The sequence below is a fragment of the Mirounga angustirostris genome, unplaced genomic scaffold (genome assembly GCF_029215605.1).
Source record: "Mirounga angustirostris isolate CCGP_5_RB_7025 unplaced genomic scaffold, mMirAng1.0.hap1 SCAF_4, whole genome shotgun sequence".
Lineage (NCBI taxonomy): Eukaryota > Metazoa > Chordata > Mammalia > Carnivora > Phocidae > Mirounga > Mirounga angustirostris.
Genome location: NW_026991712.1, coordinates 122,747,784 through 122,774,617, shown reverse-complemented (window position 1 = coordinate 122,774,617; position 26,834 = coordinate 122,747,784). Strand labels below are relative to the sequence as shown.

Here is a 26,834-nt window from a genome sequence, read left to right as displayed (position 1 = left end):
TACAAATGTAAACATTTTAAAAATCAACTCATTATTCTTTTGGTATTTTGTCATTTTCACAATCCCAAAATGCCTTTGTTTTACTTCCATTTTTTATTCTAAAGGGAAAGATGATAAAACATAAAGTAAGTTTATCTGAACTACTTAATTAGTGGCAATAGTGGTTTTAGAACATGGGTTTATAACCCAGCACTGGTATTTACTTACTGTCCTTGAATAGGTTATGTACTCTCATTTTTTTTTTTTTTAAGATTTTATTTATTTATTTGAGACAGAGAGAATGAGAGAGAGAGAGAGAGCACATGAGAGGGGGGAGGGTCAGAGGGAGAAGCAGGCTCCCTGCCGAGCAGAGAGCCCGATGCGGGACTCGATCCAGGAACTCCAGGATCATGACCTGAGCCGAAGGCAGTCGCTTAACCGACTGAGCCACCCAGGCGCCCCTGTACTCTCATTTTAAGGCAAAATGGAAATAATAATATATATTTCTTCAAGTTGTGAAGATTTCATGAAGTTCCATGAATAAACTATTTAGACCTTACAATGGACGAGGCAATTATAGCTTTTTATTAGGAAGGGTTATTTTTGAGCTGGAATGTAATCTCCCAAGGGTAAGAAGTTTTGTCTCTTTTGTTCCTCAGTACCCACCACATAATAGATGTTCAGTAAATATTTGTTGAATGAATAATGTAGTGACTAGCAGAAAGAATGGCTTTGTAATTAGCCTTGATTAGAATTCAAGCTCTGCTACTTGCTAGCTGAATAACTTCAATCGAGTTATTTTCCCTCTCTGAGGCTCAGATTTCTGACCTTTATAATATTGACCTCATGAAGAATTAGTGATGTATGTCTTCAACAGTGTTTCAGCCATAGTAGGCACTCAGGAAATAATTTTTGGCTATAGTGCCCATAATTTACATTTAACTAAAAGAATTGCATAAGAATTCTAGACTATTAGAAAGTGATGAGGAAATAGAATGTCTTAAAGTTAAAGAGGACACCATTTAAAAATACCTTCCCCTTTCCCCCTAGTGGGGAAAACACTAACTTCTTATATTGTAGGTGGAGTATAATTTAACAATAAATATAAAATATTTTAAACAAACAGATTTACGATTTTTTTTTGGTAGAAAAGTTGAGGAAGCCATCAACTTTTTTATGATATGTAAGGTAGTATTTTGAACTGGGCATGTAACTTTTTTTTTTCTTTTGAGACTTAATTTGCAAGTTTATGTTCAGTCATAAAATGTCCCCTACATTGGTTTGAAAATGACAGCAATTTGTTTTTATTATTTCAACTGGAAGGATTTTAATGAAGAGAATGGCAGACTGCCCTGCACTGTTCCTCCCATGTCCACAGCTACAAGCCTCTTTTGCATGCTCAGCATGGCTGGTAGATGTTATAGCGGATTGCTGGTGTAATTTCCTAGGAGCATTCCTGAACTCTTCTCCTTTCTGCTCTAAGACCTCTCCTAGAAGAATTTATTCCCTCACAGTGCAGAAGTTTCAGTAAAGGGTAAGACCAGTAATGAATGTTAAGGGGACTTTGGCATAAATAGTTTAATTAAAGTACTCTGGACTTGATACCAGTGTCCACAGAAATGAAACGGAGAGAGAGGGTGGCGACTGGTGGTTGGCCATGTGGTTTTAAAATCTCTGTCAGCATTCCCAGCCCCAAACTATCTTTGTGAAAGGAAAAAAAATAAACTGAAACACAAAAGAATGTTGAATGTCTGGAGCTAAAATAAGCTCACTGATTAGCGATAGCAAGGGTTTACTTAGACAACTTACTGAAAGAAAACTCCCAAGGGTGTCAGTGTTTTCTCCAATGTTAACAAGAAGGGGGAATTCTGGCCTGTTTGGCCCACACATAAGATATTTCTGGAAAGTGAACACCCCGAATAAGATTTAGATTGAAATGAAACTAATTTATTTTTCATTTTCTAAGACTTTGCATGGGGGCCTAATGGGTTAGTATTACCCTTTTTTGTTGTTTTGTTTGTATGGGCAAAATGTAGAAGAGCAGTTCTCTTTTGCTAGTAAGTCCCATTTCATAATTATTATAATTTTATAGTGCAAATAAGATTAGAAAGACTGATTTTGTAGAAATAGCTTCTTTGGCTTTCATTTAGCGCTGACATACATTTAGTGCGTAGAATGAAGCATTAATGTTTCCTTTTACACAGCTTTAGTGTATAATAACAAGGATGGGTGACTTTGGTAGGTCTCATACTTAGATGGTGCTTTTCTTTCCCTGTTCTCATGCTTTTAGTTGTTCTGGGCTTATCATCCAGTGGTCTTAGTACCTCAGAGTCCATAAGTAGAAATCAAAGACAAAGCTTTGGATATGAATCTTTATGTTGGCTTTACTCCTAATAGAATATCAACCTTAGTTAACCAGTTTTAGAAAACTTTATCTTTTCCTCTTATTAATTTGAAGCATGATCTAGTCTACCTCTTTCATTGATACTTACAAACAAACAGGTTTTATTTTTTTCTATTTTTGCTGAACAGGCACATGTTTCCGATTTTATTAAGAAAGGAACCTTGACTTAGCATTAAGAGGAGTTTGATCTGTGCACTGTGCCTTTATAATCACAGTTTTTTCCTCACCAAAGTTCTTGGAAAGAGGTTTTCCAAAAATCTAAGGACAAACTGGTTATTAATATGGAGAATTACTTAATCTTTTCTGTTCATTGAAAGGAAATTTAATGGCTTTTTTTCAGATTTTGTTCTTTGTTTTTGTTTTGCATTATAAGAAGCTTTTGCTGAGCTTCATTTTGCAGGTAAAGAGTTTGGAGGAGTCTGTTAGCTAGCTACATTTATGCCTGTGAGTGTCCTTTGGCTCCACTCTGATTAGGAGCAATGTTTTCCTAAGATTAGTTTCACCATGTTTGATTATTTATTCATTCTGTTTTTAACTGATTGTGGTTTGTTAAGTGTTTCAATTTTCATTGACTTTTTTTTAAATGGAAGGTTGTTCTTAATTTGGATCACAACAATAAAATCTTTTGACTTAGTTTTCAAAATTGTATTTAAAGCTTGAATTTTTGTAAATAATTTTATTTTATGTGAAGATGATTGGATATAGATTGTAGGATGAGAAAAAATAAATTTGATATTCTTTTTACTTATTGCACAGATGGACGTAAGCTTTATTTGCATGAAGAAAACCATGATTTTATTACATTCCAGAACCTGTTTCCATTTGTTAGAAATAATCGTCTAGATTAAGTCTCATAATTGACTGTAATTTTAAAATTGTGTTTCACATTCTCAAACCTTAAAATTGTGTTTCACATTAAAATCCTTAAGAACACACTTACATTTTAGTATAGTTGAAATCAGTTCATGAAATATCTGTCCTTGCCAACGACCACAAAAGAGGTCTTGGTTGCGCGGTTTCCTCCTCGTTTTCCCCTTACTAACAGAGGTTTTCCTATCTTGGCCGCTGTTTCCTACAAAGCAGTCATCAGTCTCTGATTTCTTCCTTCCCTTTCTTCCCACAAACAAGGACTCCTTTCAAATAGCAGATGACTGAAGACAGACTGATCTTGGATCACTTTAAAAAAGTAGAAATGTGTTCAAGAGTTGTGTGCATGTATGTAGGCAGGCAGCCTGTATGCATGTCATTGAAATGAAAATACTCATTACAAGCAGAACTTGGACAGTCAGAATTCTCTGATCAAATCAGGAGCGTTCCAGAGGCTGACTTAATTTTACGTGTACTAATTAATGTGTCATGTCCACACATTAAAATTATTCTGACTGCTTGATTGGATCATTGAACAATATGGAGGATATAAGAAGTTGTTTCTTGATTAGCCTTTCCAATATGACAGGTCATGAAATTATCTGACTTCTCTTTTTTTTTCTCTCTCTCTTTCTATTTTTTTTATCATCTGCATTTTATTTATTTTTTATTTAAATTCAGTCAGCCAATGTATAGTACATCATTAGTTTTTGATATAATGTTCAGTGATTCATTACTTGCATATAACACCCAGTGCTCATCATATCATGTGCCCTCCTTAATACCCATCACTGAGTTACCCCAGCCCTCCACCCACCTCCTTCTGCAACCCTCAGTTTGTTTCCCAGAGTCAAGAGTCTCATATGGTTTGTCTCCCTCTCTGATCTTTTCCCATTCAGTTTTCCCTCCCTTCCCTTAATGTCCTCTGTGCTATTCCCTATGTTCCACATATGAGTGAAACCGTATGATAATTGTCTTTCTCTGATTGACTTATTTCACTTAGCATAATACCCCTCCAGTTCCATCCATGTCGACGCAAATGGTAGATATTCATCCTTTCTGATGGCTGAGTAATATTATTAGATGTTCCACGGCAGCATGTATGGACCATGCTGGTTCCATGGTTCCATGTACCCTAGAGTGAATCTTTGCTTACTTCCCTATCATTTCCTTAGGCTAGATTTCTAGAGGTAGCTCAAGGAAGACACACATATTTAAACCTCTTATTACATATCAACAGATTGTTTTCCAGGAAGATTCAACCTGTTTAGCTCTTGCTCTGAGCGAAGGATAATTTCCTTTTTACCTTTGCTGATGGAACTCTCCAACTCTGGCCAGAGTTCCATATTATCTTGAGAAAATATTTGCCAATTTGATGAGTTAATAAAAGATATTTTGATTAGCATTTGTTTGATTAGTAGTGGGATTATTTTTTAATGTATTTATTCTTACTCTTTTGTGAATGCTTTATATAAAATAGCTTGCAGTTTTAAGGCAGGTACTTTGCCACTGCAGTTGTAAACTGCAGGTTTATTTGGGTTTTGTCTTTTGAACAGTCTTTGGGAGTTCAGTGTGAAAAAAGAATAGAAGCCAATTCTACAAGGTTGTGTGCCATGTTTCCCCATCAGATTAATTTTTGATATATCATTCTTTTTATATTTTTGGCATTCATTAGAGGAAGTTTGTTCTTTCCTTTGTTTTTGTCGTATTTCTTTAGGCATATCATCTGAAGTGTTCTTAGAACTGGGTCGTACCATTTCTGACCCCCTTTATCATGATACCTAAATGTCTTCAGTAGTTTCAAAGAGAGCTAAAAAAATTGGGTGTTCTGGGTCATGGAGGGATGTATAGAGAAGCAGTTTTATCCTGAAACTATAGGCTTGATAAAACAAACTGCTTATTATGGAAATATCTTGCTAGTTTCATCTGTGATTTTGTGGATCTTTATATTTAAACACTAGATAATAGCTTCAGATTAATTTTTTTACATTCTTTTTGGTGTGGTTGTCAGTGAAACAAGACAGTGACTTTGTAGGGTGATAAGTGTTCCAAACTATTTAGAATCTGACTGCTTTTCCACTGAAGTTAAAGCATCGTGAACTGATAATAGAATATAGTGAACTGATAATAGAATATAGTAAACTGCTAATAGAATCATATATGATACATGAAGCATGCAGCAAATGCAGAGTAGCTTAGATAATGTGAAAGAGAGAACTTCAGAGTTATCTAGGAAAAGTTTTCTAAATTTTCTTTATGCTTTCATGACAGCATCTAAATTATATAAGAGTTCCTTCTTTATAGGTACAACTTCAGAATGAGGGATATTCCCCCCCACACCCCCACTTTAAGAACTCTTTACCTGCAGCAGTTTAAGGGTAGATTGAGAGAACTTGGTAAGAGTATTATTTAGAAGAAAATTACAGGAAGTTAATATGAAGAAACTGTTAAGATATCCCTTTAAAGGAAAATTTTGTAGTTTTTCTACCCTCAAGGCTAGACCAGGAGGCTGGATGTATTTGAGAACTGTCTGTATTTTCTGTGTATTGTAAGGCTAGTATTTACTCCGATTCCTCATGTTAACCTAGGACGTGAAACACTTCAGTAGAACCTAGCAAATAACCTGGTCTTATGTCCTAGGAACTGAGAAATTCTGATTAAGTCATGCTCCTGAAGTTTTTGTATCCTCTCCAGTTGAAGAACCGGATTCTTAAGGGCTAGTCAGAATTAAAGTTGGTTTCAGGTTTTATATTCTTTACCCATCTCCCAGTTTTTAGAAAAATAGTGTTACAACCTTGGAGATATAATCATCATGGTCTTGGGGTTTTTATTTGGGTCTAGTGGATGGACCAACCTGCTCAAGAATATAGGTTTAATCTTACTAAGTTATACTTTGCTGTAAAAAAAAAAAAACCAATATGTGAAAATCTAAAACTTTAAAATGAAATAGTTAAGAGACCCTTTATTAAACTGCTCCCTCTATGAATAACTATAGCAATTTGATATGTAGTGTTTAGGAATGTGGTGTTTTTGGAATGCCATTATTATATAAATGTACATTATTATATTAAAGTAAACCCATGTGTTAAAAATTGTACATCCTTGTATAGAAAAATAAACTGCTTAATTATATCTCTAACCTGTCTTGCAAGATAACAGGATAAAATAGTAGATAATATTGCTTTTACCATCACTAGAAACAAACAAAAAAAAGTATATGTATTTATAAAATTTTTTAGAGGCAATATATACTAAAGCTATTTATTTGATAAAAAGACTGATATGTGGCATAGAGAGACAGATGTATTGTTCTAGGATGACTTCCTAAGCTTTTCAAAGAAAAAAATCATTAGGGATTTATATAGCTGTTCTACAAATTCATATGTATGGTTATCTATAAATGTTTTTTGAGCTTTGATCGTTTTCTTTATATTCTTTTAAGGCTCAGATATTCAGTATGTAGGAGCAGCTCCCATATTGGATATAGAATCAAAATATATACCATTTATTTTTTTTTATATTTAGGAGATAGAGGGAGGTAGGAAGGGAGAGAGACACTTGTTATTATTTTTGCATTTTTTTGTGACATAACAGAACCATAAGAGTAAATGATGGATTTGTTTGTTTTTCAGATATGAGGATCAATGATGCAGACTGCTGGGTTCGATGAAGCTGGGCATTTATAACTAGATTCATTAAGGAATACAAAGAAAATATTTAAAGGAATCAATAATGGTGTCTTCTGGTTGCAGAATGCGAAGTCTGTGGTTTGTCATTATAATCAGCTTCTTACCGAATACAGAAGGTAAGATGCAATTTAAATTTTATTTTTCAAGTCTGGGTGAACTTAGTTTAAACTATGCAATCTTCTCTATGTAGAAGTGGCTAGAATGAGTTTTATTTTAAAAAGTAGCTCTTAAAAAGATTTCCCGAATGTCAAATTCTTTTTTTGGTGGTTGAATTTATTTTCATTACAACACAGCTATAGTATGGAAGAAAGTGCTAGAAGTCTGAATTTATTTTTCACATAAATTTGTAAAATATTATTGTTAATAATCCTGAGAGAAGTAAATGAAATCTTTGCTTTGGTATATATTTTACACTTATCGACTAAATTTATTCCAGTAAAATTGAAAGTATTTCATGTCAATTTTTTTACTTCATCTTTAGTTTGTTTGCTTAAGTGGAGTCATAGTTTGGTTCTAAAACTCCTAAATAAAGTTTTTTCATATCTTCTGGAAATGTTGGGGGGTTTTTTGTTGTTTTTTTTTTTTTTTGGTAGTGCTTCCTTTTGAATGTTATTTATCTCTTTTGGAAGATGGACCTTTTAAAGAAGTAAATACACTTTTGAGGCTTAATGAAATAATCGGAACCATCATTTACTAATTATTGTATGGATTTCTTGATATCTGTTATTTCTTTAATCTTACGTATTATTTCCATGTGAAAATAACACCCTTTCAAGTGCTTTTTATAGAGCAGGTCAGAAGTTAATATGGAGCTAAGATATGTTAATTTTATAGCTACTTGATAATGGTAGTTATGTATTCAGCGTGAAACTATATTAATCTTGTAAAATCTGTGAAGAATACAAAAATCTCTGAGAAATGCATGGATTTTATTTGTCCCAATTAAATATTCTTGAAGAAAATATTTTAGAATTTTTAAATTGGTTTTATATGTATTTTTAAGTGATCCCATTTAAACCTATTAATAAAATGATAGGTGGAGGGGAAAGGCAGCTGTCAACTAATAGAAGTTTATTATTCCAGCATCTTTGTAATAAGCTTCAGTGTTAACATTTTAATTTTACTGAATTTTATTTGAATTGCTATTCCAAAATCATATTTCATCATTTTCTTCTTGCCTCCCCAGCCCCCTACTTTCAATATATTGACATAACGTGATAATATAATTCAAACAAATGACAAATTTAGAAATATTTTAAAATAAGAAATTCTGTATTCAGAAAGTAAATAATGTTCACTTGGATTTAATTCAAGCTTGAAATTACAAATGGGTTAATATTCTATTTTTAGAAGATACTGCTCTTTGCATCAGAATTGAGAGATACATTAAATCTAACAGTAAAATGTAATATGTCTGAATGAATAGTACCATAATGATAAACAACAAGCAGAAACTGATTTAAGAATATGAATCTCTGGCTTGGATTGTTATGAAAATCTTGTGTATAGTCCATAATTTTGAATCTGTTTTTTTTTAGGGGGGGGAAACTAACTGAATTCCTGCTGTTATGTTTGAATGTTTTTATACATTTAAAAAAGATTCCAGGTGTGGACCAATGGCTCATTAGTCCACATAATGAAAAAATTTCCAATCAAGATAGAGACTACTTTGCTGGCACAGTAACTTAACTCAGCGGGGGGGCTAGCAAACAGAGACTTTTTCATGAGATACTGCAGTTTTATTTCTAGTGTCACCTATCAGGTCAGGATTCATATCTGCCCTTAAGAGAAATTTCATTTCTGGCGCATCAGGCCAGGGGGTGTTGCTTTTGAAGCAGTTCCCTCCTACGGGTAAAAAGAACCTAGGAGGAATCACATTGCTCTCTGTGAGAGTAGTCACAGTTCATGCAAACTGTTAGAATACTGATCCAGCTCACATGGTTTTGTCTTAGAAAAGTTTTACAAGACATGATAGTCCTTTATTGCCAGAAAGCATATAATGTTCTGTGAACACCTGTAGAGAAAACCAATCAAAGTTAGGTATGAGAACACAGGAAAGGAGTTATGAATTCAACCATTCAGCCGTTAAGTTTCTTCAGAGCTCCTACATGGTGATTACCTTTTCAAATCTTAGAGAGATGAGCACTTTTTGTATTAGTGTCTGGATTCTTATAGGTATAATTTAGATAAAGTTTCCTAGGTAGGTTCTTCCTTTCTCATTTATTGAGCGATGAAATTGAGCTAGGTGCTTAGGATTCTGAAATGCATAAGGCACAGTTCCTGTTCTTGAGGAGCTCATGGTCTTGTGCAGGGTCAGAAACCTCAGGTACCTACTGGGGCCAAGCAGGCCAAGTAACTAGTGCAGCAGGCCAGTGAAGGTCTGCAGTAGGCAGGGAAAGGCTTGCCAGAGGACCCATGATTGCCACACCAGCATTTAGCCTCATTTTGCCAGCCTTCTCACATTTCAGTAGAAATCAAATGTGGATTTTAAGTAATAGTAGCTAATTAAGATCAAAACAAAACGGAACAAGCCTGCGTATTATATTCAGTGATTGACTTCCCTTTTTCAGAGCTTTTATTTTTCCTCCTCTTTACATTAGTGTTTCACTTTAGTATATTATTATAAAGGCCAAACATAATTTTGGATTTATTTTATATCTATACACATGAGAGGTAAATTTCCACATTTGCAAGGACTTACTTGTTTTATGCTCAGAGGAACGTTATAAATATGTCATGTTTTGTGTACACAGTAAAGACCAAACTACTGAACATTTTTTTAAGTTTTTACCACAGTAAAATCTAATTATATAAAGGTTTAATTGTTAGAATTAGCTTCTTTCCCTTTATCTCTAACTCTGTCAACTCGTATTGAACAATCAAATCTCACCCCTTAAATTTACTTGTTTTTGCAAAATAAGAACAATGTTTTATTTATTCTTAGAGTCTCATTTCCCCTGTGTATTTTTAAAAATTGCTTTTGGAATTTCCAAATAAAAAATGATTATGGAAGATCAGACTTTCAAAATATTTTGTAAGTTTTTCTTAGAATTGATTTTACTCCTACAGAACTAATCTCAAACCCTTCCAAAATCAGTTTTGTTGAGAAACTGGTGTGCTTTGATTCTTTTGGCCAGTTTTTATAAGCAGAGTAACCACTGTGGCATCATGTTATCAGTAAGTAGGAAAGTAAATTGAGTTTTTGTGTCCTAGAGAATTAAATTATGCTATATAATGGAGCCCTGGCAAGCATAAGTCAGACATGTGAAGGCTTGCTCAAGTGACAAGTTACAAATAATAGCAGTTCTTCAACAAAGTCGGTTTTAGAATGGGTTTCAGGTTGAATTCTTTATGCAGTGAGTATTTAATTAGATTTCAATAGTCAAAATTTTAGTTAATTAGTGCAAATTATGTTGTTGTTTATCCTTATTTTTTAAAAAATGTTATACCCGTATAAATGCCAGCTATGCAAGATACAACTTTACCTATCAATTTTACATACATCAAGAAATTTTAAGAATACCGCTGTATGGGTGCCTGGATGGCTTGGTTGGTTAAGCGACTGCCTTCGGCTCAGGTCATGATCCTGGAGTCCCAGGATCGAGTCCCGCATCGGGCTCCCTGCTCGGCAGGGAGTCTACTTCTCCCTCTGACCCTCCCCCCTCTCATGTGCTCTCTCTCTCTCATTCTCTCTCTCTCTCAAATAAATAAATAAAATCTTAAAAAAAAAAATACCGCTGTAGAAATAGGGTCTTGCCAGTTTTAAATGTACTTTTAAATTCTCTAAGCATATTTTACAATGACTTTTGTATTAATGATATCTTACTAAAAAATGATGTTTGGCTATAGGGTCTTTTTGCTAATTGAGTGGCAGAAAAAAGTAGATCTAGGGGTTAAATATGAATTAAAAAAACTGTTTTAGGCATATAAATATTTCCTTCAGACTGGTCCATAATTTGGAAGGAGTAGTAGCTTTTCATCCAAGGTTAAACTTAAGAAGGATTAAAGTAATTCAGACCTGTATTCATTCTTTCTTTTATTTACATACACATATAAGAAAATGTATAAAATTTATATTCATAAACACACTATGTCAGCATCACAAGGGCAACAATTGTTTTTGTTTCTTCAGTTCATCAGTGTGTCTAAGTGCCTAGAACAATGCCTGGCTTATAATAAGTACTCATTTTATATCCATCACATAAGTAACCGAAATCTTTGAGAGGATAATGAACAGTTGTAATAACAGGGTGGTAGAGGTGAGATGTAGAGAATATCTCATGATATTCAGAGAAGCATTGGGATGAAGGGTAGGGGGTGGGTGGATGTATGTCAGGAAAGGCTTCCAGCTGAAATGATCATGATGCTTGAGCTGACTCAGTATGAGTTGAATAAACTATGAAAGGCAGTGGTGAGCATGGTGGTGGAGATAAAAAAATCAATGGAGAACAGCATGGTGTGAAATAAAGTACTGTAGTGGTTCTTAAGAGCACCAGAATTACCTAGAAGTCTGGGATGGGGCCTGAGCGTTGCATTTCTGACAGATTTGGGGGATGATGTGGATGTCCCTCAGCATCACACTTAACCATTGTAGTATTGTATATGAGGGGGTGGTTGAGGTGAGGTGTAGAGATGAGTGGATATGGATATAAAGTAACTTTTTTGAAAGTGTTCTTGAAAAGAAATTACGATTTAATTCACTGTGATCCAGGAATAGTAACTAGTTGATTACTAGGAGTTACTATCTATATCTTTTCATATGGCTTTTTATTCCTCTGATCAGGCTTCTTGGTCATAATTTTAGGCTCTAAAAAGGGATTTTTTCCCCCCTCTTTCTCGACAGTGTACTGAGAAGAAAAAAAAAAAAGGAAAACGTGGCTCCAGATTATAAAAAACAGGACATATTTTCTGTAAAGAGTAAATGTTACATTTTCAGAGCTCCTAAACCCTTGCTTCAGTTTGTCTCTTCATTGTGATAACCTTGTTCTTTTTCTTGTTGGGAATAACTACATGGCCGTTGCTATGAAAATGCTGAATTGACTTACTGTAGGGACTTGAGATTTCCCAGTCTTGCAAAATTGACTGCTTTTGTTCATTTCAGTATATTTTTGATTAGTTGAAAGCTAGGAAGTAAATTTTTAGCAAGGTTTGTGGAGATTTGGCCATATGACTCCTATTAAACTTAATGGGAGTCACAACTCCCATTAAATTAATAGGAATCGTACAGCATATCTGTGTTGGCTGCATAGCAAATGTAACCTTACTTTTTAAATTCACAAATTATGTAAATTAACATTGGTTTAAAACAACGCATTTTTTTAAATAATGATTTTATTTATACATTTAGTGCAGATCAGTGTGATTTGACTCCTTGAGAAAGTACCCAACTATATTGCTCTTAGGATACTTTATTGTATTATATGAGTGTAATGTAATTTGATTGCAGTAGCTTTCCTCTGCATAGGTAGTGATGTAATTCAGTTTTAAAAATATAAATATTAATGCCATTTACAAATTATATAATGTTGCGTCTTGTAAAAACCAAATGTGTTACCGTGTTACTATCAGGATTTAAGAATAAGGTTTATTTGTTCAGAATATGACTCAAAATTGAAAAAAAGAAGACTAAACTTAACTAGGAGACACTAGCATCTTTTAAAAAGTCAGTTTATTATTATTATTTTTTTAAAGATTTTATTTATTTATTTGACAGAGAGACAGCGAGAGACGGAACACAAGCAGGGGGAGTGGGAGAGGGAGAAACAGGCTTCCCGCGGAGCAGGGAGCCCGATGCGCGGCTCGATCCCAGGACCCTGGGATCATGACCTGAGCCGAAGGCATAAACTTAACCACTGAGCCACCCAGGCGCCCCTAAAAAGTTAGTTTAGAATATACATTTGTCATCTCATGTACCAATATTCAGTGTCAAAATATGCCATATTTCATATATTGAAGATTAAATTCCAGTGCTTGATTTCCCACTTTCTTCCCACTTTTCTTCCCACTCTCACCTTATTCCATGCTCTTTTGTTCTTTTCCAGTGTTAGAAAAGGTTTATTCACAGTCTATGTTGATTCACAGGTAGGTCTGTTGCTGGTGGAAAAGTGTTATAAATCAGTGTGTCACACAGAACAGCCACCCAGCGGACCTCAATAACATTGTACTGCTTGGCTGTTCAGTTTTTACAAGCCTCCGTTTTCTGACAGAAAAGCCTGCGTCACATGCTAAATAAATAAATCTGTTGTTATGAAATAATACTTTGCTAAAAGTAAAGAGGTTATGAACTTGTCCATATAAGAGTAAATATTTGAAGTATTGATTTTACATCCATATTAGGGATTTATCACAGTTGTTACATTTTTTGAAAGAACAGTTTTATTAAAGGTAGCTTAATTAAAAGCATAGGAAGCATGTAAATCATCTTAATTTTGCCAAACAGTAATTGTGTTCATTACTCCTTACTGAGTAATTTCAGTTTTGATGAATCTTTTGCTTCATTTTTTGAATTAATACACCTTTTCACTTTTTTATATGTTATATACTTAGGTTGTGGTATTAGAGAATATGATATTACAAATGATTGAGCACTTCTGAGTATTAATGTAGAACTGATATGTCTCCAAGAACCGATCTATCTGCCACATTACTAAGGGAGTGTTTTCCTGAAACATATGCTTGGTACCCTATGGTACTCTTTATTTTCTTTTCACCTCCTGCATGACAGAGAATGACATATGACAGCCATGCAGTCTACATGTATTAGACATCAATGTGGATTAGTGAATATCTCATGACATCTTTCAACCCTATTCTTGAACTCCTTTTGTCAACTTGACAGAAGTGATTCCAGGAGAATACCTAGTGCCAGCCCTGGGATCTCTTGGCTAAAATGTAAGGCTGAGAAGGGAATTCCGTATCAGAGCTTCAGGAAGCACAAACAACATTTATAATCCTCCTTATCAGCATGGGACTCTACTGGGTTTGACTTTTATGTCTGCCATTATTCTTGTTCGGAGGGCTTTTTTTTTTTTTTTTTTCCCATAGAAGTACTTTTCCCCCCTTCTGATTTTGAATGTAGTTACCTTCTCATGAGAAAAGATAAAAAATTAGGAAGTTGAAATAAGCATTTAAAACTGTTCATAATTGTAGGACCTTGATATAACCACCGCACATTTCTTTTTCTTTTCCCAACATACCTGATTTTTTTTTTAAAGATCTTATTTATTTATTTGAGGGAAAGCACGAGAGGGAGAGAGAGAGAGAGAGAGAGAGAGAATGAGCTGGGGGAGGGGCAGAGGGAGAGGGAGAAGCAGGCTCCCGGTTGAGCAGGGAGTCCGATGTGGGGATTGATCCGAGAACCCTGGGATCATGATCTCAGCCCAAGGCAGATGGCTTAATCAATTGAGCCACCCAGGTGCCTTACCAACATGCTTGATATTATGGATAAAACAAAATTATGATGTGTGAAACAAAATTAGGTTCTTCATTTCCATATACTTTTATATTCTGATTTTTCATTTATATTATCATAACTTGTATTACCATGTCATTATATATTTAGATAATAGATTTTAACACCTGCATGGTAATTTATCATTTATATGTCAAAAATGATATAATCTCCTGTCTGTACTCTTTGGCCATTTGAACTTAATTTCTTTCAAGTATAACTAAAATAAATATCTATGTAAATCTTTTCCTTCATACTGGTTATTTCCTGAGACTGGAATTCTGAAATTCTGATCGCATGTGGACATCTTCCAAACTGGTTTTCTGAATGATAATACCACTGTTCATTTTGATTTCCAGTGTGTGGAAGTATCAATCTTACATACTTTATCAGCATTAATTTTAAATTTTTAGAAGAATTGATACTTTGATATGAGAAAAAGGGTATCTGTAAGTTAAATTTATAATTTGGGGCTAATTGTGAGGAAAAAATTAGTTTTCGTGGATTTATTTATTGGCTAGTTGTAATTTTGATGTGAATTTTTTTGTGCACTACCTTTGTCAACTTTTCTGTTTAGCTTTTCTTATTTTTAAGCTCTTTGCTAATATCGTTTTGTCATTTTTATTGTGAAAAACATAATGTGTTTGCCTTATAATTCATTTTGTTCTGCTTAATTTTTTAATGAAAATTTCAAATAGGAGAAATTTATAAAATAACAATCACAGATTTAACAATTATCAACATTTTACTTCATTTGCTTTTATCTTTTTCTTCTTTTCTTACTTTTTAATATATTGCTATTTTCTTTTGTGAGATCTTCCATTATTTTTATCTTAAAAGTCCGTATCTTGAGATTGGTTAAATATTTATTCATTTGCATTTCCCTGTAACTCTTAAATGTTTTTATTTAATTTTTTAATCCATTAGGAGTTAACTTTGTTATTAGGTAAGAGCTCTAAACTCTCAGTCAATTAATTTAAAATGAAGTGAACTAATATTAAATCTCTGGTGTGGGGCACCTGGGTGGCTCAGTCGTTAAGCGTCTGCCCTCGGCTCAGGTCATGATCCCAGGGTCCTGGGATCGAGCCCTACATCGGGCTCCCTGCTCTGCGGGAAGCCTGTTTCTCCCTCTCCCACTCCCCCTGCTTGTGTTCCTGCTCTCGCTATGTCTCTCTCTGTCAAAAAAATAAATAAAATCTTTAAAAAAAAAAAAAAAGTCTTTGGTGTGAATCAGATTTTAACTAACAAAAGTAGATAAAATTGGGACATTACCCATATAAAAAAAGGATAATGGACAATAAGAAAAAGAAAGAAAAAGAACACAACTTTATCTATACAGATTGAATTATGGATGAAATGTAACTGTTCTGATTCCAGTAATAGTGCTCTTCTCTGCTTAGATTTTTTTTTTTTTTGGTGTCTAGTCTGTTTAATAAATTTTATTTTAAGAGAGAATTTCTTGTGAGAGCGAGCAAGAAGAATGAGTACAAAGCATGACAAGAGTAATTAAAATACCTCATAGTAAAAATAGCATTTTAGGAATTCTGGAGTGTCAAGAAACACAAGAAATTTTCTGGGGAAAAAATAAAGGAATTCAGAGATAGCAGAGTTTTGTTTGGCATAGGGGTGTAATCCAAGAGATTAAGTAAAATTCTCATTCATTTTGTCGGTTATTTGTAGAATGCTTCTTACTACTGTTTTACTATTTCTTTGGGTGTGTGTATGTGTGTGTGTGTGTTAATCATTAGTTCTTTCTCCCCTTCTTTATTTTTTCTTTGTGGTATTAGAATCTAAACCATGTGGTAGACATAACAAATATTCAGGTTTTGATTAGAGGCAATATATTTATGAGTCATGGACTTCATAACTTAGTCAAACACAATAGAAAGTATGACTGGGGTTGTTGCTGGGGGGTAGTAGGGAGAGAGCTGTCTGGGATTTTAAGAGAACCACTTTTACATGGCAGAATGCTGTGGGGAGGTGGTGGCGGCAGGGGATTCGATAAGTAAAGTAAAGGAGACAGGTGGTATTTCAGTATACTCCATTGTTTAAGGAAAGTACTTTTTATAATTTTCTTTTTTAGTTGTTTTTAGTAGATAGGTTGGGTACCTGAATTTTTTTCCAGGCAGAAAAGAAATGGGATCCAGTTCAAGGACAGGAAGGCTTTTCATCTAGGAAAGGAGAATGTGTATTAGGATCCAGGGAGAGGAAAAGTAGGGAAGAGATGTGTTCGGGAGAAGAAGAAATTTAAGGCAGACATGCTGGATGCTTTTAATCTTCCTGTTTATCTAGAACAATGCCCCTCAAAATTTAATGCACACATAAATCGCTTGGGGATCTTGTTAAAATGTAGATTCTGACTCAGTAATCTGGGATGGGTCTCGAGAGTCTGCATTTCTAATAAGCTCCCAGGTAATGCTGAGGTTTCTGGTCTGTGAGAAGACATCTGTATCCAGGAGTTTTGGTTATTAAAATGTTTGTCTAGAAAATCAGATTTTGCATGACAGTGATTTCTACCAGGGCAAATCAAGGTTTGTCTCTAACCTTAACAGCATAGGTGGAATACAGAAAAAATATCACTTTCAGTTTTGTAATTTCTTTTATTTAAAAAGGGACTAAACTATCTTGAAACGTTACTGAACATTTTTATATTTTGTTACACTTGTAATCCAATTTTATATGCTTTCTGTTGACCTTTTATCTCATGATTTGTTTTAAAGATCCCTCAGTAACAATGCAGCCTGACCCTTTCTCCCTAATATTGCCTTCTAGTCCCCATTGATCTGTCCTACTTTCATTCTGTGCTATGTGGAAACATTATTTTTAATAGCATTTTACTACAAATGTGTTTATTACTTAAAGTAACATTATAAAATCATGTAATGCAGGCCATATATTTTCTTAACCTATTTGGAAAAAGTTTATATTTTACTAATTTTTCAAAGTCCATGAATTTAAAAAGAAACTAAGAATTGTTGCCATTTCCCCTTCAATATTAACACTCTTGACATGTTAGCCCCGTAAGAGAGTAGAGGGTAGACGTACTGGAATATAAACTGGTATTCAAAAACAACTTAAAGATATTTTATCTGCTTATGGTTAATTAATGATTTTTCTACTTTGCAGTATTATACATAATCAAAGATTTTATTCATTTTTAGTAGTGGACATAATCTCCTTGTGCTTTTCCTGTCAGAGAGAAAGATAGATTACTGATATGATTTACTTCAAATTTATGATAATACAAATCACAAATTACATTTATTTCTTCATGAAGTTTATTAGCTTCTTCAGCTTTTTAAAGCCATCTGAAAAGTAACTAAATAGCAGATTTTAAACAGAGAGTTTTACATAGTTATCTTAGGGGTCAAAATACTTTTGTTTTTATTTTTTGGTAGAATTGAAGAATTATAGACTTAATATCACAAATTGAGATTAGTAGTTATAGAAGTTTTCAATTAATAGATGAAGAAACTAAGAAAGGTTTGCAGAGCTCACCCCTCTGCCAAGCTCTACTTATTGCCAGTCCATTTTTCTTTCTGAGAACTTGATGCCTAGCCTCAGGTCACTGGTGTATTTTCCTACCTCATGAGGCTGTCAGATATACTGTATATTAGATATACAGATATACAGAATATTTAAGATATACTTTAAAATATATTGTATAACATTGTTTAACTTAATGTCTGTGATTAAAAAAAAATCCTATATTTCAGTTTTTTTTAAACATTACCATTGCAGATTAAAAACAGTATTAGCTAACTCTGCAAGTTTCAAGTGATCTTGAGAAGTTTACAGCCACAGGCGTATATTTTTTTTTAAAAATCAGTTTCTCTTTGGAAGTACAAACTGTTGCTAAGAATGATTTACTGCCACAACACTGAAAAAGTGAAATATGAAACAGTAATTTTAACTTCTACTATATTTAGTTTATCAGTTCACACTGATTAGCAGTCACCACTAAAATAGTTGAAGGCAAACCTTTGGGGAGCCCCTCCTTCAAAAATGGGGTTTAGACATTATCTTTTTTCTTTTGTTTGCTTACAACAGGAAGTTCATTTAATCCTTTGCTTTGTTTTAGAGTTTAGGCAAATAGAGACTATCCTTGTTAGCTTTCAAAAGCTCTTACTTTTCCTGCATTAATGGCACTCAGGGTACATTCTGTGATCCCTCTTTATTTACTAGAAAGCTTGCCTTTGAGAGCCGTCACTCCATTCTTTCATCCATGTTGTTAATTGACTGATAGCGAAAATTGTGTGGAAAACCTTCAGTGACAGAGACTGGGTAGAGGTGTTACTCCAATCTAAATAAAGGCTGGTGAATCTTTGCTTCTTGATCCCATTTCTGTTTGTACTAAAATACTAAATATAGACTAGAAGAACAAAGTACTTTTAAAAGCATTCAGAAATGTTAAGCAACAATAAAACTCCGTAACCATTTAAATGACAAGCAGCTGACTGTTTGAATTAACTTTGTGTTTGGCTTAATTTGGGGCCCTAATTATTCCTAACTTACGTGAGTAGATTTCAATTACAGTATCCTGCAGGGATTTGTAGCTAAGGCAACTAAAAGAATCATTTTACAATAAAGTACTTTTGTTCAACTGATTAGGCAAGTTAAAATGTAATGATGTAAAATTGAAACCCTTCTGACAGGGTCCAAACAAATGTTTCTAGTAATTTTGCTTAAAAAAAAAAAAAAAAAAAAGATTGAACTGAGTTTAATTTTAAATAATATTTTGGTCTTTTGGGAAAATTGACTTCATTGTGATACTGATAAATATATAAAAGGCCTTAAGATCACGTGTTTTAGTAAAGTAGTAAAACATGAAAGATAAATTTGTCATAGTGGAAACCTTCGTGAGCAATGTCTGTTTGCTTTATAATTCTTGATACATGGTTTTTGACAGCTTCAAATGCATAGCTTTAGAAGAGAAATATAAATTAATGATTTGAATGACTAGCACTTCTGTGGTTTGGAATTCATTTCAACTGAACACAGATCAGAGACTCATTTATAAATATAAAATGCTATATACCCATAAACACAAGGACACACAATGTGTTTGACACTGTGCTACAGTCAGTAGACAACTTGATATTTAACACACCCTTCCTAAATACTCTTTCTCCACCCTACAAGATTCCACCAGAATTTTGAACAACTTTACCAAAGTAAACTTACTTCATGGCTGTTTGTGGTGGATGCTACTTTGGTTCCTTACTAATCTGTGTGCTGGAGCAAAGTATAAAAGAAGCATTTGCAGGCATCAATAGATCATTCTGAGGCTTAACTGTAACATTTCAGTACAGTCTTATAGCTGTTTAATATTAGTCTAATACAGTGAACGTAGTTAAAAGCCAGCAGTTCTGTTCTCTTTCTTCTTAGCACCTTTGTGGTCCTCTTTGTCCTCTTCCTCTCTCCTGACCCTTTTTACCACTTCACCACTAAGTCTTTACATACTTATATATGCATTATTTCCTTTAATCATGTCAATTCTGTGAGCAGTTTTTCACTGAGTAAAACCAAATCTAAAAGGCATAGCATAAAATTCAAGGACCTGAACTTTGATTTCCAAGTGAGGTTTTCTTCCCATTGCTCCAGCCAAACTGTTACTAAGTGTTCCTTAAAAACAATGCCAAGTTTAATCTTAGGAAACAAATTGAGGGTTGCTGGAGGGGAAAGGCGTGGGGCATGGGATAACTGGGTGATGGACATTGGGGAGGGTATGTGTTGTAATGAGCACTGGGTAAAATATAAGACTGATGAATCACAGACCTGTAACCCCTGAAACAAATAATACATTATATGTTAATTAGTTGAATTTAAATTAAAAAAAAGAAGGAAAAAAAATGCCAAGAAACCCAGCCTCCCACCTGTTTGGTTCCTATTTGTTCCTTAGGATACTTTTCAAAAACTAGTACCTTTAGGATGCTTTTTCTCATATAAACAGGAATCCTTTGAATTTACATAGCAGCAGCCAATAGAGTTAGTCACTAGCCACAGAGGTTAAGGAGCACTTCAACTATGGCTAATGTGATTGAACATGTACATTTTGATTTAATTGTATTTTATTTTATTTATTTTTTAAGATTTTATTTATTTATTTGAGAGAGAAAGAGAGGGAGCATGAGAGGGTGGAGGGTCAGAGAGAGAAGCAGACTCCCTGCTGAGCAGGGAGCCCGAGGCGGGACTCGATCCTGGGACTCCGGGATCATGACCTGAGCCGAAGGCAGTCGCTTAACCAACTGAGCCACCCAGGCTCCCAACATTTTAATTTTATATTAATTATTTTAAATTTAAGTAGCCACAAGTGGCTAGTAGCTACCGTAATGGACAGAACACTTTGTAGGTACTTCAGTTTTCTTTGTTCACTTAAGGCTTTTTTTGGTCACCTCTTCTACCTCTTCTATATGTTTTTAGTGAATTCCTTGAGGTCAGGGAAGATGTTTTACTTATTTCTGTATTTTTCAATGTGCTATGGTGCTTAGAAAAATATTTCAATTAGTTGAGAAATGCATTTAAGGTGTATTAGTACCAAAGCAGTGGTTTAAATATATACTTCATTCATAGTATAGCAGTTTCATTATCACCGAAAACAATGTGACGAGTTTGTGAATTTCAAAAGCAAATGTAGCTGTATGCATAGTATGTAGCTTGCTGAAATGGAGTCTTTGGGATTAACAGCTGAGTTTAAATATACTTTCAGACATAATGGTAGCAAACCCTAGTTGCTGACTGCAGTCTCAGTTCGTACATGATTTTGATAGTTCTTTAAATTATCTGGATGGTAATAACCTACATCTAAGTTAGCTAATGTTGATTTCTGTTCCCTGATAGAGCTTCTTCCTTGAAATCCAGTGATGAACTCAGCTGATATTGCCATTTGCTTTCGATAGTTTGAGAAAATGCTTTGGAGGATAAGTAATTATGAAGGCATCAGCTTAAAAATGATGAGTAATGTAGTCATTTAGGAAATTCTTGTGATCTTGGCTTGTGAATTTCTTCTTCTAGTAATTAGAAAATTCCTTAATTTTAGCTTAGCTCTAAGACGGAGGGAATTTTATTTTTATGATAAATAATGGTGTTTAATTATAATGACATTTTGCATAGACTTATACATCACATTTGAAAATTATTACTATTTTGTTTAATATGTTCTTAATGACTTATTATTAAAGTGTTTACAGCTTATTAGAATTGATGGCTTTGGTGGGGAAAGCTTCATAAAATGCCTTTTAATTATATATGTATAAAATATACACTTACATATATGTGTGTGTGTATATATCTTTATATATATGTGTGTGCCTATGTATACTGGCATTCAAATTTATTTTTAAATTTTTTTCCAGTTTTATTGAAAAATAATTGATATATATTACTTATAAGTTTACGTTTAAATTGATATAAATTCGGGGTGCCTGGGTGGCTCAGTCGTGTAAGTGTCTGCCTTCGGCTCAGGTCATGGTCCCAGGGTCCTGGGATCGAGCCCCGCCTCAGGCTCCCTGCTCAGCGGGGAGCCTGCTTCTCCCTCTCCCACTCCCCCTGCTTGTGTTCCCTCTCTCGCTGTGTCTCTGTCAAATAAATCAAATCTTAAAAAAAAAATAAATAAATAAATTGATATAAATTACTTATATATATTATAAGTTTAAGTTTGGTGGTTGATTACCATATATTGTGAAATGATTACCACAATAGGTTCAGCTAACATCCATCTTCTCATATAGATACAGTTTTAAAAAAGAAAAAAAAAAGAAAAAGAAAAAAGGAAAAAAATATTTCTTCTGATGAGAACTCTTAGGATTTACTCTCTTAACAACTTCCCTGTGTATCATAGCACTGTTAGCTATAGTCATCGATGTTGTACATTACCAAAATTTCTTATTCTCTCTTTATTTAAATAGCATTTGCAAATGGATGTCTGATTTAACATGCTGTCTGTTTCTGTCTACCTATTTCTCTCTAATGTAGGAAAATTACAGATTCTCTAGTTAGGTAAATGCACAGTGCAACTAGAGGAAGTATTTTTTATATTCGTTATTTTTGCAGAAGTATTTCACTTAGATTGGTGATTTTATTTATTTATTTTTATTTATTTTTTTAAAGATTTTATTTATTTATTTGAGAGAGAGAGAATGAGAGAGAGAGAGCATGAGAGGGAGGAGGGTCAGAGGACGAAGCAGACTCCCTGCCGAGCAGGGAGCCCGATGCGAGACTCGATCCAGGGACTCCAGGATCATGACCTGAGCCGAAGGCAGTCGCTTAACCAACTGAGCCACCCAGGCGCCCCTAGATTGGTGATTTTTAAAAAGTACTTTATTCTAGACTTCTAAATATTCTAGCCTTAAATACTTTGTAATTAAAAGGTTTGCTCAGAGAACTTAAGTTTTCATTGACGTGCTCTGCATTGATTTGAGGTTTTTGGAGAGTTAGTTTATGAGCCTCACATTTAATAGTTCATTACCACCTCTTGTTTTATAACAATAATTGTGTCTCTCAGATCGAAGCATTATTTTATCAACTTCATTTCTGCATGATTTATATTTATTTTAGCAAGTCAGTTCATTCTTTTTTTTTTTTTTTAGATTTTATTTATTTATTTTGAGAGAGAGAGAGTGAGAGAGAGCATGAGAGGGGAGAGGGTCAGAGGGAGAAGCAGACTCCCCACTGAGCAGGGAGCCCGATGTGGGACTCGATCCTGGGACTCCAGGATCATGACCTGAGCTGAAGGCAGTTGCTTAACCAACTGAGCCACCCAGGCACCCAGTCAGTTCATTCTTAAAATGAACATTTGGCATCACTGAAAATAATTGAAAAGAATCTGTTGCCATTTCATACAGCAGATATAAGAGGAGAGTTCCAGAAATGCTTGAGCTGTGTTTTATTGTGCTTGTGTTATTAGAACAAATGAATAATCCTCCAGGTGACTACCTGGAAGGAGAGGTATACTTTATTTTGGGGAGAGATATTTTTGAATATTATCTGGTATATATATGAAAAAAAAAAAAACACATGTAGTAGTACTTTATAGGTATAGTTCATGTATTTGCCATTTAAATATAGAAGGAATAAAAAGAGTCTAAAATTTATAATTTCCTGACTTAATTATCTTTATATAGTCATTTTTCAAATTATGATCATATGAAAGTATCTGGAAAATAAACCTGCATGGATTTAGGTTCAAATTTCTCTTTATTTTTTATTTGGTATTTGCAAATAAATATTCGATTACCATGCTGTCGCTGTGTGTCTGTCTCTCTTGCTTGCTTGCTTTTGTTCTCTTTATATCAATTTAGAAAAAAAAAATTAGTACGTTGTGTATTTAGTAGAAATATGTACTTTCATGTTGTTTGGCAGCTGAACAATAATACTGCACTATATAAATTAAGGTATACTTACACAGTGAATTTTTTACAGCTTCATTAAATTATTTTTCTTAACTGTGCTAAGGACATTTTATTGGTATTTATTCTGCATGAAGATCTGATACTTTAAATTTACTCTATAAATTTCAATTTTTTGTTGTTGGTATACTTGAAAAAAGTACCCAACTGTCAGTCCATTCCAAGAGTGAAGAAGGCAGATGTAGCTGGTCCAGAGGAGAGAGGGTCTAGTTGGTGCATAAAAAATTCATGTCAGCATTTCGACACTGCATTCTTTTGGGGTATCTGTTATCACTGAATAGGAAACTGTTTCAAATTGACAGGCAGACAGAATGTTGTGCTGAATGTGTAAATTGGAATTATCACATCTAGCAGTTCCCTTCACCAGGTGCCTGCTTGGAGCTCCGTTCTGCACTAATGTCGAGAGAGTGCCAGGAATAGTTCTGTTTGCTAATTATCCCTCATCTTTTCCAATGTCTAGTTTTTTTAGTAAACAGCTTGCCCAGGTGTTTTTAGGAATGTCTAGCAGGACAAGGCAAGACTGCAGGTGCTTATGTGGCAAGAAGATGCCATACAGAACACCGAAAACATCTATATCCATCTGTGTAAAAAAGATTATTGCTTTCAAGGGTTTTACTCTCTAATGTACTGAAAACAATAGTTGTCAGTACTTTGTTGGCCCTGAGATACTGTGCGGGCAAAAAAGTTGGGGTTGGTGTTTTTAGGAATGCTAGAACATTTAATTAGGCTTTATTTGGAGTCTCTTAAAAAAACTTCATGATATGCAACCTATGTGGATAAGCAGTGACGTTTTCAAAGATTGTAAAAAATGAAGGCAAATCAAATATTAGTAAAGGAGTATTAAAGATTATTTTTTGTTTCTTCAAACTTTTTGCTCTTTACTGCTACATATAATTCTGTTTTTTCTTTTTTAAAAGAAATTGTTGTGCAATATATTACTATGATGTTTGAAAACAAAATTTAGAATTTTTATGCTTTATAAATTTATATCAAGCTGTTGCTAAGTATTGCTCAAATTAATTTGTGCTTGAAGCATTTATAATAGTATTACTTTTTTTGAAATTTAATAACTTGAATCACAAAACTATCCTTTAATTAGTTCTATTAATTGTGTTTTCTTGGCTGTCGTAAACATTTTTCTGAGAGTTTGTGATCTATCTTTTGTCTATCCTGTGGGCATCGAATTTTCTTCCCCATTGTAGATTGCTTTTTCATTTTCTTTTTTTCTAATCATTTTTCCATTATGGTAAGATAATGAAGTGCTAAGTGCTCAAAGTCTGAAGATTTTATGAAGTTTCCTCTAGTTTGCCTAGGACTGTGAAAGTTGTCATGGCATTTTGACAGCCAGTCACATTTCAGTGATACTGCTGAACATTTCACAGGATTTATCCTGTCAGCTTTGATTTAGGATTAGACATTATTATCTTTTGTATTGACTTGGTCTCTGTTTCCTTTCACTGACATATCCTGTAGTGAAATTACGTTTATACCAGAGTTTCCCATGGGAGTGAGAAAGGGTATATATTCAAAGGCAGTAAGTTTTGGTGTAAAGTCCATTGGTTCAGATTCTGACTCTTAACTTACCAGCTGTGTGAACTTGTGCAACTTATTTAACTTGAGTCTGCATTTTCTTATTTGCTGTCAGGTTGGGAAAATGCCTACTTTTTAGAACTGTTGATGCTTAGAAAGGAGATGCTTAAAAAATCATTTTTTTCCGGGCGCCTGGGTGGCTCAGTCGTTAAGCGTCTACCTTCGGCTCAGGTCATGATCCCAGGGTCCTGGGATCGAGCCCCACATCAGGCTCCCTGCTCAGCGGGAAGCCTGCTTCTTCCTCCCCCACTCCCCCTGCTTGTGTTCCCTCTCTCGCTGTGTCTCTCTCTGTCAAATAAATAAATAAAATCTTTAAAAAAAAAAATCATTTTTTCATCAGTTATTATTGAACACCTGCCCAGTGCTAGGACTGTGCTGTGTGGTAGGCATGGTTTTTGCCTTTACTGAATTTAGCAGTAATTAATGTACAAAACCTACAAGGAACCAGGGAGCGGTGCATAGGTGTCATACCCAGCTGAAACTGGATATGTCAAGAAACACTTTCTGGCAGAGATACCTGAATGTGTAAGAACTGGGCAGCTGAAGAAGAATGAGGCATTCCAGGAGAGGGACTAGAGTGTGCAAAAACATTGCCACTGAAAACTGTGGGGAATTATAGGTGGTCAAATGTGTGTTTAAGGTGGTGGTGGTGGGGGGGGTGACAAAAGATAGCACTGGATGGAGAATAACACAGGTCATATGAAAGAGTTTAGGGTTTTATCTTGTAAGTGACAGGATAATTACTGCATAATTTCAAAGGTGATCATAGATTTTTATTCTGGAAGCATTTATTTGCGTTGGATGGGATTGACTACTGAAAGCATAGAAAGAGAATGTTGAACCAGTTTCTGTGGGGCCTGGCAATTAACATAGAAAAGTGAAGCAGGCAGAGTATGAAACAAAACTGGAAAAATGTATGCTTCTCTATAGCTACTCAGCTCCAAGTGATTATTTTCAATGTATGTTGTCAGTTGGTCTGATTTATTTTCCCCAATAGAAGTTAGAAATTGATTTTTTTGTTAAGATTTTATTTTTAAGTAATCTCTACACCCATCATGGGGCTCAAACCTATGTCCTGAGATCAAGAGTCTCAGCTCTTCTGACTGACCAGCCAGGCACCCCAGAAATTGATTTTGAATGATGTATTTCCACAGTTTGAAACATTGGCAACTAATTCAAAACACAAATTCAAATATGGTGGGGGGTGGCAAATGAAATATACCTGTGAGTAGGCATTATCCTATTGTCTGTCCATTTATACCCTTTTTCTTAAGACTTTTGCAGTAATCTAGGCCAGAAACAATGAGAGACTGGAAAAAAAATTGCAATGAGATTAGATAAAAAGGAATGAATAGATGAGATTTCAGAGGTAAAATAAAAACGTTAGTTGATTCTGGTAAATCACTGATGAGGGATAGGGTGATTTATTCAGGTTTATTGGTGGTAAG

At 34.3% G+C, this 26,834-nt stretch overlaps 1 protein-coding gene across 12 annotated transcripts in view; it reads left to right on the top strand.

Moving 5' to 3' along the window:
* ADGRL2 (adhesion G protein-coupled receptor L2) overlaps nt 1-26,834 on the top strand; it is a 192,125-nt gene that overhangs the window by 29,568 nt on the left and 135,723 nt on the right. For all 12 annotated transcript variants that reach the window (XM_045897319.3, XM_045897320.3, XM_045897321.3 and 9 more), the window contains exon 2: nt 6,883-7,055. In XM_045897319.3, coding sequence (XP_045753275.1) covers nt 6,983-7,055 — 73 coding nt within the window. In that variant the 5' untranslated portion in view covers nt 6,883-6,982. The remainder of the gene's footprint in view (nt 1-6,882; nt 7,056-26,834) is intronic.